The sequence below is a fragment of the Homarus americanus genome, unplaced genomic scaffold (assembly GCF_018991925.1).
Source record: "Homarus americanus isolate GMGI-L3 unplaced genomic scaffold, GMGI_Hamer_2.0 scaffold59578, whole genome shotgun sequence".
Classification (NCBI taxonomy): domain Eukaryota; kingdom Metazoa; phylum Arthropoda; class Malacostraca; order Decapoda; family Nephropidae; genus Homarus; species Homarus americanus.
This window is the reverse complement of record NW_024712913.1, coordinates 5,367,339-5,382,827: the sequence shown is the minus strand read 5'-3', so window position 1 is coordinate 5,382,827 and position 15,489 is coordinate 5,367,339. Positions and strand designations below refer to the sequence as shown.

The following is a 15,489-nucleotide window of genomic DNA, read 5'->3' as shown; positions in this document are numbered from 1 at the left end:
TGCTCTTAGTGAACACCACCGCCACACTTCCATACTCAAACTTCACTCACACACCACTCATGATAAAGCCTAAAAATATCCTCATTATTTCGAATGTTTACGGTCTCTTATGCCTCGTATTTATTGAGTGTTTTTTCGTATGCTCCCACTTACTGTAGAGGTAACCAATGGCATTTGCTTAATGTTTCTATAATATCCATGGAATGTGCTGGATAAGCAAACATGAAAACACATTATAACACGTGCATTCATGCATAGGACCAGTCAAATAACACAGTTTTGGTGGTAGTATGCTCTTGTGGAGTAATTGTTTTCCTATTACAATGAAGAAGCAATTTACCTAAACAAATATTACATGACGGTAGGGTGCAGGTTAGAGATTAGTAATGCACCACAAAGGTTACCATCTATTCTCATTATAAATGTTATTTTAAGAATAACTATACTGTATATTCAAACACCTGCATCCCGATATATGATATTAAGAATTAGAAAGGACAGCCCAGACACCCCACTTAATCCCCACAGCACAGGGGATTGTTCTCACTTCCATCACCTCCTCTCCACCCCTCCCCCTTTATGGTGATTCAACCTCTACCAGCTAACTCATTACCATATCTACTATTATCTATGAACATTAATTAGTTTATATAACCAAGTCTCCTCAAACTCTGCATCCGTATATTTCATATTTGGGTCAAGCTGCCACTAACACTGATAACAACGTTACTGTGGCTAACATACACATCCCTGTTGTCAACTGTTGCCCCACCCTGGGACATGACTGAATGTTTCACTAAGCTTGTGTTTGTTTGTTTATCATCACCCAACAGCCCCAAATTTTTTTTAATAAAAACAAACTTGTGTATCTTACTAAGCTCTGTCAGGGTCATCTCACAATATCATTGTACAGTACAATGCATAATTTACTGCATATAATCATTTTATTAGTAGTAGTAGTGGTATCTATATTACATGGCACATTCAATATTCTGTCCAGCCTCCATCCTTATCAATAACTGCCTGTAGTCTGCAAGACATGGAGGAGACAAGATCACATACAAGATGCGCAAACATCTGTTCAAGTGTTCTATCTGGGCTAGGCTTTCACGCAGGTTTTCAATATTGGGTAACAGTTGCAGCACTGATGTCCGAACTTCTCTGTAACTACTCTGGTTGTGTGAGCGGAGTAACGGTTGTGCATGAATATGGCGGGCCCTGGTGGGAAGTTCAGTCATTTGATGATGACATTATGTGTGCCACCATTTGGATGACAGTATAAGCTTTTACGTGGTACCACTTGATGATTAATCAACACTTAGTCCATTTTTTAAAGAATTTTCACTACTAGGACAAAGTACAAACGTCATCTAATCGTGTAATAAAAAGGCACTTGATAAATTCAAATAAGGGCATAACAGAAGAAATTCATAGAATAATTTCATTCGTTCCTTTTGCAACATAAAGGACGAATGAGATTATGTTACGTATGTTACGTATTATTTAAACCTCTAGTATAGTGATTTGCTTCAACACTTCTAATGATCACTTGATAATTAGGCAAGATGTCAAACAGAAGTTTCAACACTGTAGACAAGGTAAAGCGTAATCTAGGTAATAGCAGTTAATTATATAGTTATCAATTAAGTATGGTAGAGGTTAAGTAAAACGAACAGTGGCAGTTTTCTTATAATCCGTAAAATACTTATTTACATACAAATGTACCCTATTGAATAATCACAAAAGTATGTAAAAGAACATAAGAATATCAGAATGGAGGAAACTGCAGCGTGTCTATTGGCCCATACTGCGCAGTCCCATTTACACCTAACCCCTATTACTCATATATCCATCTAACCTATGTTTGAAGCTATCCAGCGTATTCGAGTTAATGACGATGTTTGGTATCTTGTTCCACTCGTCAACTACTCTATTTCCAAACCAACGTTTACTTATTTCGCGCCAAGAACTTAATTTGTCTAATTTAAAACCATTGTTACGAGTTGGCTCCTGGCTGAATAGTTTGAGTAACTTTGTAATGTCCCCTTTGTTTAACCCTGACTTCCATTTATACACCTCTATCATATCGGACCTCACTCTACGTCACTCGAGGGAGTGCAAATTAAGATGCTTTAACCTGTCTCTGTACTAAAGGTTCCTAATGCCCGGGATTAGCTTTGTCATTCTCTTCTGATATTTTTCTAAGGATTCTAAATCCATTCTGCAATACGGTGGCCAGAATTAAACTGCGCAGTCCAAGTGAGGTCTCACAAGCGCAATATATAGCTTTAGGATGACCTCGCTAGTCTTATAACTAACACTTCTTTGTATGAACCCAAGTACATTATTAGCCTTGTTTCGAGCAAATACACATTTTTTATTTGGCTTAAGATTCCTACTTATCATTACTCCTAAATCTTTCTCGCAGTCGGATTTCTCTATAACATCGTTCTTCATCTAGTATCTGGCTTCTCTGTTTACATCTCCTACACTAAGTACTTTACATTGGTCCACATTCAATTTCATCTGCCATTTTTCAAACCATTCGAAAATTTTTTTTAGATATCGGCGTAGACAGCAACATAAGTAAATTTGCTGATGACACTAAAATAGGGCGTGTAATTAAAACTGACGAGGACTCCTCAAAACTACAGGAATATCTAAACAAATTTTTCGAATGGTCTGAAAATGGCAGATGAAATTCAATGTGGACAAATGTAAAGTACTCAATATAGGAGATGTAAACAGGGAAACCAGATACCAGATGAACAACGATGTCATTGAGAAATCCGACTGCTAGAAAGATTTAGGAGTAATGATAAGTAAGAATCTTAAGCCAAGTAAACAATGTGTGTTTGCTCGAATCAAGGATAATAATGTACTTGGGTTCATACAAAGTAGTGTCAGTTACAAGACTAGCGAGGTCATCCCAAAACTATATCTTGCGCTTATGAGACTTCACTTGGATTGTGCAGTTCAATTCTGGTCACCGTAAATCATTGATAAAATGAAAGAAGAGAGGAAGTGAAAGAACAGAACCGTGTAGGACTCCTCTATTGGTGGAGAAAGAGTGAGAGGTCGATCCCTCGACATCATCTGCCATGGATCGGTTCTCAGCGAAGCTAGATATTAGAAAACAAAGGGGGGAGAGACCATATGAGGGAATTTTAGAAAGCAAGGACTTGTGACATACCCTATCAAATGCTTTGGAGATGTCGAGGGCCACGACGAAAGTTTCCCATAATCCCTAAGAGAGGCTGACCAAAGATGGGTGCAGTAGGAGAGCAGTCACCAGTAGATCTCGCCTGGCGAAAGCCATACTGGTGATCCAACAAAAGAGAAAAGCGTTCAAGGTGAGGGAGAACATGAGAGTTAAAGATAGTTTCGAAAATCTTAGAAAAGGATGAAGTTAGGACAATGGGGCGATAGTTAGAGGGATTAGAATGGTAACCCTTCTTCGGGATGGGCTGAACCGAGGCATGCTTCCAAGAAGAAGGAAAAGTTTGGGTTTTAAGGCAAAGGCGAAAGAGGCGAGCAAGCACAGGGGTCAGAATTCAAGCACGCTCCCTCAGAACACGAGGGGGGGTATTCCGTCCGGTCCATGCGCCTTACTCACATCCAACCTGGACAACATACTAGCAACCCTACGAGTGGAGAATATAGGAAAGTGCATAGGTTCAGTAGGAGGAGCAGGAGAAGGACGGTAGAGTTGGAATCGTCTAAGGTGGAGTTACAGGAGAATAAGATGTCAAAGAGATTGGCTTTATCAGTGGGAGAGTTGGCTATAGAATAATCAGGTCGGAAGAGAGGAGGAAAAAATGGAGTGCAAAAGTTTTTACAGATGTTTTTGGTTAAGAACCAGATGGATTTACTAAAAGAAGATGTTAGTCAGGCAGCGGTATTTTTATTCTAATTCCGCGTTGCCCTACGATGAATAACCTTACAACGATTCCTAGAAGTAATGAAAGATGAGTGGGTAATAGCAGGAGACAGTTTCTCTCCCTACATGCAAGAGAACAGGAGCGATGAAACCATGATTGTAAAGTGAAAGTTTTGGTAGAAGATGGGGTAAATAGTACCCATACCACCCTTTATAATCCCAGCAATGATGTCAGCACATACCGAAACGTCCCGAGTGGAAAAGCAACATTCATCCCAAGGAAAGCCGGAGAAGAAATCTCGCAAGGATTGCCAGTCTGCCCTCTGATAGTGCCATAGTTGGCGTTTAGAGGGGGTGGGGGAGGTGGTCGTGCCCAGTTTGATTTAATAGAAATAAGATTGTGATCAGAAATTGAATATGAATAATGTGAGGGGTTAGAGGTAAAACAAAGATCAAGAATGTAAGTAAGTTGATCGTGTCGATCAGGAACACGTGTAGGGTGTTTGATTATTTGTTCCGGATCATCATGTAGGGGAAAAAGAGAGTGCCACAGCTCCACCTGGGTCATCCCTTGCAGAGCCAAGTCACTTTCTGTGATATACATTGAAATCCCCAAGGTAGAGGATCTCGGTGTTGGCGTGTGTGGAAGCATAATGTGTTGTCTAATGGTAGACACTGCTGCCAAAGGGCATCACGAGAATTGTGACCAAGTCCCAGGTTGCTGATCTAACTTTCTGCCTCATTTACAAAAATTTGCAGGGTCTCAATTGTTTCTCTTACCCTTGACAACACAACATACACATATATTGTTTCGCAATCTTGATCTTTTTTATATTTTATTTCTTTATTATTATTATTGCAGTATTATTATTATTATTATTAGTAGTAGTAGTAGTAATAGCATTACATTTTCGCCCCCTAGGCCCCGATATGGGTCAGTGACCTGTGCCTGGGTGGGCTAATCCCCGGAGAAAAAAAAACGACTCATGGCAAGAATTGAGATAGCAAAAACAATATAGTCACTGTTGGTAGAGATATTTTGAGCTAGATGACATCATAAAGAAGGGATTCAAGATCCGTGAGTCGAGCTACAGTAAAGGTGTACGTGTGTTGGCACATACACCTCCCATAGAACGGAAGGAGGTGTAAAGGTTGTATACTTGAAAAAGTTTGGGTGAAGCTGCTTTGGTCAGTTGAAGTTCAGATAGAAGTAAGAGGTCGAGGGAAGAGGTTAATAGATGTTGCTCCATAGAAGGAAAATTGGATCTCAGGCCACGAATGTTGGAAAAATGAACTGTGAGAAGAGCCGATCCTCCAGCAACGGCGGTGATGACAGTTGAGGCCCCAGTAGGTCGATGATGATCAGGTCGGCGCTGGGGTCCACAACCTTCCCTACCATAGGGACCCATCCGAGAAGGCCCCGCTTTAATATTATTGCGAACTGATAATATAGGAGAATAAGAGTAGAAAGAATAGGACAGATCAAGAGTGAGTACGGTTATACATGTTGTGTTGTCAACAGTAAGAGAGACAATTGAGACCCTGCAATTGTGAGTAAATGAGGCAGAAATATCAGCAACCTGCGACTTGGTCACGATTTTCGAGATGACATAAGGCAGCAGGGTCGACCATTAGAAAACACATTATTTATATATATATATATATATATTTTTTTTTTATGGGGATTAGCCCACCCAGGCACAGGTCACTGACCCACATCGGGGTCAATGTGGCGAAAATGTAATAATAATAAAAATAATAAAAAAAAAAAAAAAAATAATAATAATAATAATAATAATAATAATAATAATAATAATAATAATAATAATAATAAAGAACCATAAAGAAATAAAAGAATAAAAAAGAAGAACCAAAGTGAGAAACAATATATGTATGGTGTGTTGTCAGTAGTAAGAGAAACAATTGAGACCCTGCAATTGTGTGTAAATGAGGCAGAAAGTCAGATCAGCAACCTGGGACTTGGTCACAATTTTTGTGACGCCACGTGGCAGCAGGGTCTACCATTAGAGAACACATTATGCTTCCAATACCTTCCCAGTAGGTAGTACCTCCCTGTTTGGTAGCTGCCTACTACCTACTGTTAGTCATTGATTAACTGTGTATAGTGACTATAAATTAAATGGTTATAATATATTGAAATAATTCTTGTACGGCTTTAATTTGAAAAATTATACAAAATATAACGGTACTTGGACATTCCGTGGAAGATAGTATTAAATAAGTTCAAATGAGTATTTTCTTGTCTTCTCATTGTTTCGTTTGCATCAGATAACAGTGAAGGAAACACAGCTAATCAATTGTTTCCTCTTCCAAAGATGTGCGCAAATTAGTAACAAACAGTCATTGGTGCATGTCTCTGCCTCAGTAGTAGTAAATTATAATTTTACACAGATTATGCTAGGATTATATATATATATAAACGATTACCTGTTGAATCAATACAATTCCCTACCTGTGATGGATTCCCGCCTCGTGTAAACGTCTGTGCCGACTGGACTCGTCTTGAATAGCAACAGCGTTGGTTTGTCGTCCGCTGCTGCCGAATGCTGTTGTCTTCCTGGGGTGTAGTAACTCGGCAACGGGGTCTCCTGTCTATCGACGTGTACCTGTAGACCGTATATGGTGGCACAAATTTCCGACCATAAATACTATGACTTATATTGATAATATTATGCGTATGTCATTATCATTCATAAAATATATTTTGCCATCATACACACCCAGTTGTGTCAAGTTTCCAGTTTTCTCCCGTCTCTGTATCCACTTTGCCACATTTTCACTCCCGATGGAAAAAACAAACAAAACCTCGGCTTACCCTTGACTGGTTGTCTACAGAACATAATTTTCACTGTGAATAGTTGACGAGTTGTTGAAAAACAACAACATATTTATATCCTTTGTTGAATCGAATACCCTAAACGTTATTTGGACAGTCGTTAACACTACAGTTAGGGTGATTATTGAATAATATAAATTGCCGACCAACACTTCGGCCATAGAGAAGGGAGAGGTTCTAATGCCACGAGAGGATTACCCCCCCCCCACCAAGTCTTACCTTGATTTTGCTAGACACATTTTCAAATAAGAATAGTTTCTTTATAAATGCCTTTTCATACGTTATCATACAACTTATTTTATGGATGTTATATATTCATTATGCAAATTTCAATATTTCCCTATAACTGAGAGCGTGCGAAAGCAACTCAATATATAATTAAGAGGCGGGAACGGTCACATTAAAATATGACCTTCAAACGGATATTAAACTTTATATTAGTTGATAAGATAAGAAATAACTAATTTTGGTTTCCTATGAATGTGAGCTTAGAAATGACACAGGTAATCTTCCTCATTCTACTCACAATTTTAATGACGCCCCGGAATTTTAGACAATGTCCTTAGCCTGGCATTGATGCCATTTTTCCACTTTACTATTTAACCATATTTGACTTACACGATGCTAATACATCGTCTCTTATCAATACCTTCGTTCTATCTAATTTATCAGATGATATAACATTGAATTCTACCATACAAGAAACTCATACATATTTAATTTCTCCCCCATATAACGGCACACATAAAGATTGTGACTACGCTGACTGAAACAGTTGGGAGTGGAAAAGATTGTACAATCGGCTTATTAAATCCTCGACCCGTGACACCAGAGAAGCTATAAATCATACGATGAAATTAAATATTTAAACATACTGTTAGCAAACAACATGCAAATCTTAGCGGTCGTCGTTGTGGTGAGTCGGCAACTGGTGACGCGTTCCTGTCTTGTAAGATGCATGCCTGCATGATGCCAAATTGTTTGAACAATAATTTCGGAGTCTCATTGAAAATTCGATTTAAACCATATATATCACAGCCATTAATATAAGTAAATGTAAAGAAAATAATAATTGTTTTTGCCTAACATGTACTATGTATGGTATGTAATACCCTCCCCCAAAGATGTATCGTTAGACATGGAGTCGATATGATTCGAGACCTTTCGAGCAATGTTACTCGACCTGTTTCTGAACGGATGAGTATATATGTTTTCGAATGATGTTAAGCCTCCGAGGTTTCAGATCATATATTACATGCCTTGGAGTGGATGCCGATTTTACATCGAATAAAGCGAGGAATTATCGGGCAGACATCGCAAGATGTGGAAGGTGCTATCATTGCTCTTCACAACGAGATTATACAATAACGCTGAGGTAGCACGTCGACCTGGTGTGAACGAATCCTCAGTATAAAGATGGATTAGGCGCCATGAAATTAGTGATACACTGAAACTTAAAACCACAAATATTTTACTATAAGTGGAGGGGGTTCTATTGCCTGTAAGTCCCTTCATTTGAAACCATATTTCATTGTTAAGCCAATTCAATTTACATATCAGTAAAATAGCAGATCCCATGCAGACCGATATATAATTTTATAATCATATATTGTATATTGTTATTGCTGTTCACTCTTATATCAAATACTATTTACTTAGTCACTCTTCATAAATCAGACATAATGTGAACAACCGGAGTAGGCATGTTGCCAAACTCAGTATGGATGAAACTTCTTTAGTACAATGACGTAATGGTGAGATGACGTTTTTGAAGTTTGTCTTAGTATCAGTTATGATGTTCCGAAATATTTGCATTAAATATATATTTCAATCAGTGACATGTATAAATATGCTTTAATTCTACCTAGTATGATACAAACATTAAAATTGCTTCATGGATTTCTTGTTATAATGAAGTATTTAATATGCCATACAAGTACGACCCCCTCCCCCAATCCTACCTCCATCTCTAGCTGTTGCTGATATAGCAAGTAGGTGTACCAACTTAACATGATGCACTGGGGAAAATCTAACGATATATTTTGGGGGGACTGTACACTTAATTATTTATTAATTGCTAAATGGTGGCAACACTACCTGCCTGAAATCTGTCTAGAAGTTAGAAGTGATTACATATTTTGTTCTCTGTTTTAACTACTAGGAAATTATAAATAGACACATGTCTGTCCCGGGGATGGAGTTGTGAGAGACTCATGACCCTACTGTGTCCCCTAGAGAGTGTTGTGAGAGACTCATGACCCTACTGTGTCCCCTAGAGAGTGTTGTGAGAGACTCATGACCCTACTGTGTCCCCTAGAGAGTGTTGTGAGAGACTCATGACCCTACTGTGTCCCCTAGAGAGTGTTGTGAGAGACTCATGACCCTACTGTGTCCCCTAGAGAGTGTTGTGAGAGACTCATGACCCTACTGTGTCCCCTAGAGAGTGTTGTGAGAGACTCATGACCCTACTGTGTCCCCTAGAGAGTGTTGTGAGAGACTCATGACCCTACTGTGTCCCCTAGAGTGAGAGACTCATGACCCTACTGTGTCCCCTAGAGTGTTGTGAGAGAGACTCGCAGCCCTACTGTGTCCCTAGAGTGTTGTGAGGAGCTCATGACCCTACTGTCCCCTAGAGAGAGTGTTGCTTGAGAGACTCATGACCCTACTGTGTCCCCCTAGAGAGTGTTGCCAGAGACTCTCATGACCCTGTGTCCCCTAGAGAGTGTTGTGAAGACTCTTGACCCTACATGTGCCCTAGAGAGAGTGTTGTGAGAGACTCATGACCCTACTGTGTCCCCTAGAGAGTGTTGTGAGACTCATGACCCTACTGTGTCCCTAGAGAGTGTTGTGAGAGACTCACTGACCCTACTGTGTCCCCTAGAGAGAGTGTTGGCCGAAGACTCATGACCTACTGTGTCCCCTAGAGAGTGTTGTGAAGACTCATGACTTCTGTGTCCCCTAGAGAGAGTGTTGGCCAGAGACTCATGACCTACTGTGTCCCCTAGAAGTGTTGTGAGACTCATGACCTACTGTGTCCCCCTAGAGAGTGTTGTGAGAGACTCATGACCCTACTGTGTCCCCCCTAGAGAGTGTTGTGAGGGCTACATGACCCTACTGTGTCCCCTAGAGAGTGTTTGTGAGAGACTCACTGACCCTACTGTGTCCCCTAGAGAGTGTTGTGAGAGACTCATGACCCTACTGTGTCCCCTAGAGTGTTGTGAGAGACTCATGACCCTACTGTGTCCCCTAGAGAGTGTTGTGAGAGACTCATGACCCTACTGTGTCCCCTAGAGAGTGTTGTGAGAGACTCATGACCCTACTGTGTCCCCTAGAGAGTGTTGTGAGAGACTCATGACCCTACTGTGTCCCCTAGAGAGTGTTGTGAGAGACTCATGACCCTACTGTGTCCCCTAGAGAGTGTTGTGAGAGACTCATGACCCTACTGTGTCCCCTAGAGAGAGTGTTGTGAGAGACTCATGACCCTACTGTGTCCCCTAGAGAGTGTTGTGAGAGACTCACCTTGTCCCTGTGTCCCCTAGGGGGTGTTGTGAGACTCGCGGCCCCTACTGTGTGTCCCCTAGAGAGTGTTGTGAGAGACTCATGACCTACCCATGTCCCTAGAGAGTGTTGTGAAGACTCATGACCCTACTGTGTCCCCTAGAGAGTGTTGAGGAGCTCTATGACCCCTACTGGCTGTGCCCCCTCGAGAGTGTTGTGAAGACTCATGACCCTACTGCGTAGCCCCTAGAGTGTGTGAGACTCATGACCCTACTGTTAATGTCCCCTAGAGAGAGTGTTGTGAAGACTCTTGACCCTACTGTGTCCCCTAGAGAGGTGTGTTGTAGAGACTCTGCTGACCTACTGTGTCCCTAGAGAGTGTTGTGAGACTCACTTGTCCCTACATGTCCCCCTAAGTGTTGTAGAGAGAGACTCACCAGCCCTACTGTGTCCCTAGAGAGTGTTGTGTGAGAGACTCATGACCCTACTGTGTCCCTAGAGAGTGTTGTGAGAGACTCATGACTACTGTGTCCCCTAGAAGTGTTTGTGAGAGACTCATGACCCTACTGTGTCCCCCTAGAGAGTGTTGTGAGAGACTCATGACCCTACTGTGTCCCCTAGAGAGTGTTGTGAGAGACTCATGACCCTACTGTGTCCCCTAGAAGTGTTGTGAGGCTCATGACCCTACTGTGTCCCTAGAAGAGTGTTGTGAGAGACTCCTTGTGACCTACTGTGCCCCCTCAGTGTTGTGAGACTCATGACCCTGTGTCCCCTAGAGTGTTGTGTGGGGCTCATGACCCTACTGTGTCCCCTAGAGAGAGTGTTGTGAGAGAGACTCACCAGCCCTGTGTCCCCTAGAGAGTGTTGTGAGAGAGACTCATGACCCTACTGTGTCCCCTAGAGAGTGTTGTGAGAGACTCATGACCCTACTGTGTCCCCTAGAGAGAGTGTTGTGAGAGACTCATGACCCTACTGTGCCCCCTCGAGAGAGTGTTGTGAGAGACTCATGACCCTACTGTGTCCCCTAGAGAGAGTGTTGTGTGAGACTCATGACCCTACTGTGTCCCCTAGAGAGAGTGTTGTGTGAGACTCATGACCTTACTGTGTCCCCTAGAGAGAGTGTTGTGAGATACTCATGACCCTACTGTGTCCCCTAGAGAGTGTTGTGAGATACTCATGACCCTACTGTGTCACCCACAGGTCAGACGGAGTACGGTGAGGCAGCACTGAAGTGGGCCATCGACTACTTCCTTAAGGCTTACGCTGACCAAAATGAAATTTACGGTCAGGTCAGTTGTTTCTTTTTTGTAATGTACAGGAGCCTTTATTCTATGAATGAATGAGAAATAACTTTCAGCACACAACTTAATGAAGGTTCTATTGTGGGTCATAATAAAACTTCATTCTTCAGAGTGAGTTGATCAGGCTCTTTTAGTTTCTTTGTAATCGATTTGGGTGTAGTAAGTGTCATCTAGATTAGTTAAGGGAAGATCAAATGGGTTATTTGTCTTACGCATCAGTGTACAAAATATTGTGACAACTTCTCATTTATGGAGGAGAAATATTTAACAAAATATTAATTTTAATTATATAAAGGTCCAGCTATTTTTTTGACGAATTAAAGTGAGCATTTATTTTTAATCTAAAGAATTATGAAAATCAAAATAAGGACTAGGACATACTCAACGCTTACATAAAATTAATGTCTCAGATGAACTGACGACAGTGTATTGAAATGTACGAGTATTCTGTGTGCATCAACGATGATTTACATTAAATTATTTCAAGATAAGAAGACGTAATACAACTGCAGCAGATTTAAACATGACTAAATTTGTTCGGACAACGACATAAAGGAACAAATATGATTTGAGCTTAACAACGGTTACTTGATGTGTTTTGTCATACAGTATAATAAAAAAAATGATAAAAAACATTAGCAGGACAACTTTAACCAAGAAGAATGAAAGAGCAAATTAGATGAACAACAATGACTGTTGACAAATTAACACTTAATACTTAGTAACAGTTACAGATTAAGATGTTTATAGCTTTATGATATTCCCCAATTCATGAACTGGGGAATCAATTTGCCCAGTTCGTGAAATGCGCTACTAACCTAACCTAACCTAGCCTAACCTAACCTAACCTAACCTAACCTAGGCAAAATTAGGTTACGTTAGGAACTCATTTCACGAACTGGGCAAAATGACTGCCTAGTTCATTATTGGACAATTTCACAAACGAGGCGTATCATATACACAGGTGGGCCTCAGCGACCTTGATCATGCCTACTGGGGACGACCTGAGGAGATGACCATGGAGAGACCTTCATATAAAATTGATGAAGCTCACCCAGGTTAGTAAGTCGAAGAGCTGAGGAGTTGTGTCGGTGATGTTCTGTGTTGACTGTCACTGAGAACTGTTTTGTGAAGCATTTTAATCTCACGCTTATATGTGACAAATAAAGGATTTAAATGTGAAAATAAGTCCCGATAGAAATGTAAAACATCCACACTAGACATTGTACATAACTGAGCAATTCGTGTCTCCCCCCTACAGGAACTGAGTTGGCCGCTGAGACAGCCGCTGCCCTCGCTGCAGCATCCATGGTCTTCTGGGTAATTAATGATTATCCTTTTGTTTCATCTCAAATGTCTAATTCTCGCCGTGTTCCATCTGCACTGTCTCACTTTTTGTTACCTTCGTATTGTACCCAATTCTTCTGCTCTTTCACCTGCAATATGTGATGTTCTTCTTCACAGCTGTACTGACTGATGTTCATAACGGTTCACATTTAAGTACTGATGCTCCCACCGAGAAACACGAATATGTAATATATATTCAACAGTAGATTTACTAAGTAAAAATAAACCAAATTTTCAGTGGTGTGACATAACAACATACGAATGGAGGAAACTGCAGCGGGCCTATTGGCCCATACTGGGCAGTCCCATATACACCCAACCCCTATTGCTCATATATCCATCCAACCTATGTTTGAAGCTATCCAGCGTATTCGAGTTAATAATGATATTTGGTAACTTGTTCCAGTCGTCCACTACTCTATTTTCAAACCAATGTTTACCTATTTCGCGCCTAAATCTAAATTTGTCTAATTTAAAACCATTGTTACGAGTTCGCTCCTGGTTGGATAGTTTGAGTACCTTTGTAATGTCCCCTTTGTTAGCCCTGACTTTCATTTATACACCTCGGTCATGTCGCCCCTCACTCTACGTCTCTCGAGGGAGTGCAAATTAAGATGTTTTAACCTGTCTCTGTACTCAAGGTTCCTAATGCCTGGTATTAGTCTTGTCATTCTCCTCTGAATTCTTTCCAAGGATTCTATATCCATTCTGTAATACGGTGACCAGAATTGAACTGCGTAATCCAAGTGAGGTCTCACAAGCGCAAGATATAGTTATAAGATGACCTCGCTAGTCTTGTAACTAACACTCCTTTGTATGAACCCAAGTACTTTATTAGCCTTGTTTCGAGCAAATACACATTGTTTACTTGGCTTAAGATTCCTATTTATCATTACTCCTAAATTTCATGGGCAGTCGGATTTCTGAATAACATCGTTGTTCATCTGGTATTTGGTTTCCCTGTTTACATCTCCTATACTCAATACTTTACATTTGTTCACATTGAAATTTATGTGCCATTTTTCAGACCATTCGAAAAATTTGTTTAGATCTTCCTATAGTTTTGCCGAGTCCTCGTCAGATTGAATTACACGTCCTATTTTAGTGTCATCAGCAAATTTACTTATGTTGCTGTCTACGCCGATATCTATGTCGTTTATGTATATAATAAATAATAATGGTCCAAGTATTTAGCCTTGGGTAACTACACTAGTGACGTTGCTCCAATGGGATTTAGTGCCGTTAATGCTCACTTGCTGTTTCCTATCCTGTAACCACGCCTTAAATCATTTTAGAATATCACCTTTAATGCCATGAGCCTCCACTTTTCTTATTAGTCTTTCGTGGGGGACTCTGTCGAAGGCTTTGCTAAAGTCGAGATATACCACATCATAATTGTGCCCCTCGTCCACTGATTCGAAAACTAATGAAAAGAATGTTAATAGATTAGTTAGACATGAACGCCCGCTTGTGAAGCCATGCTGGGAATCATTGATCAATCTGTGCTTTTCCAGGTGATTTAGAATAGAGTTTGAAATGATTCCTTCCAGTAATTTGCCTACAATTGATGTTAGACTGATTGGACGATAGTTAGAGGATAGTAGTCTATCTCCCTTCTTGAAAATCGGTATTACCTTCGCTATCTTCCATGATTCTGGCACTGAAGGTTCCAAGTGTTCCCTGAAGAAGGCAGTGATGGGTAGGGAAACACCGGGTAACACTGAAGTCAATTTATTAACGGATAGGAGAAATACAAGTGGTGACTAGCGTGTGCCTTGCACGAGGCACGGAGTCAGACTGAGACTGCCTTGCCATATGGCAGCCTCGGGGCAATGTTGCCACATAACACGTGCAGTTTTGCCACGTAATTATATACATAGATGCTACTCGGCACAGTAGCTTCTATACAAGTTTGCTACTCGGCACAGTAGCTTAGATACATAACCTACAGGCACTAAACCTTTTTTAAGGACATGTTAAAGAACTTTGCTAAGGGCATACTAAGCTCTTCCTTACATTCCTTTAATACTCTGGCAAATATCTCATCGGGACCTGGTGACTTATTAAGCTTTAGTTTGTGTATTTGCTGACTAACATCGTTACTAGTCATTACTATCTCGCTTAATTTATATTCTTCACTATCTCTGTATAGAGTCGGAGCCTCGGGTATCATGTTTAAATTTTTGGTTGTGAAAACTGTTGAAAAATATTTATTCAGATTATTACTCATTTCTCAGTCGTTATCAGTTAGCTCGCCGATATCTGACTGTATTGGTCCAATCTTTTCTCGTGTTTTAGTTCGATATATTTGATAGAATCCCTTGCGGTTTGACTGTGCCTCACTTGCCATCTTCAGCACATTTTTCCTCTTGGCTTTTCGTATCTCGGTCTTAACCCTACCGGCCAATACCTTATAGTAATCTCAGAAGTAAACTTCACCACGATTTGTTCTCCTATCTATAGCCTTCTTTTGTCCAATAATGTTCTTTAAATAATTATTTATCCATTTAGGGTCATTGTTGTTTGATCTGAGTTTTTTGTATGGTATGTTCTGCCTTTGTGCATTAAGTAGCTCATTATTTAAATTGTCGTGGAACTCAGCAACC

General features: G+C 40.5%; 1 protein-coding gene across 1 annotated transcript in view; it reads left to right on the top strand.

The window, feature by feature from the left end:
• Positions 1 to 15,489, top strand: part of LOC121864724 (endoglucanase 4-like) — a 45,343-nt gene that overhangs the window by 15,364 nt on the left and 14,490 nt on the right. The window contains exons 9-11 of the mRNA XM_042363887.1: positions 11,436 to 11,524; positions 12,501 to 12,594; positions 12,798 to 12,856. Of these exons, the coding sequence (XP_042219821.1) occupies positions 11,436 to 11,524; positions 12,501 to 12,594; positions 12,798 to 12,856 (242 nt within the window). The remainder of the gene's footprint in view (positions 1 to 11,435; positions 11,525 to 12,500; positions 12,595 to 12,797; positions 12,857 to 15,489) is intronic.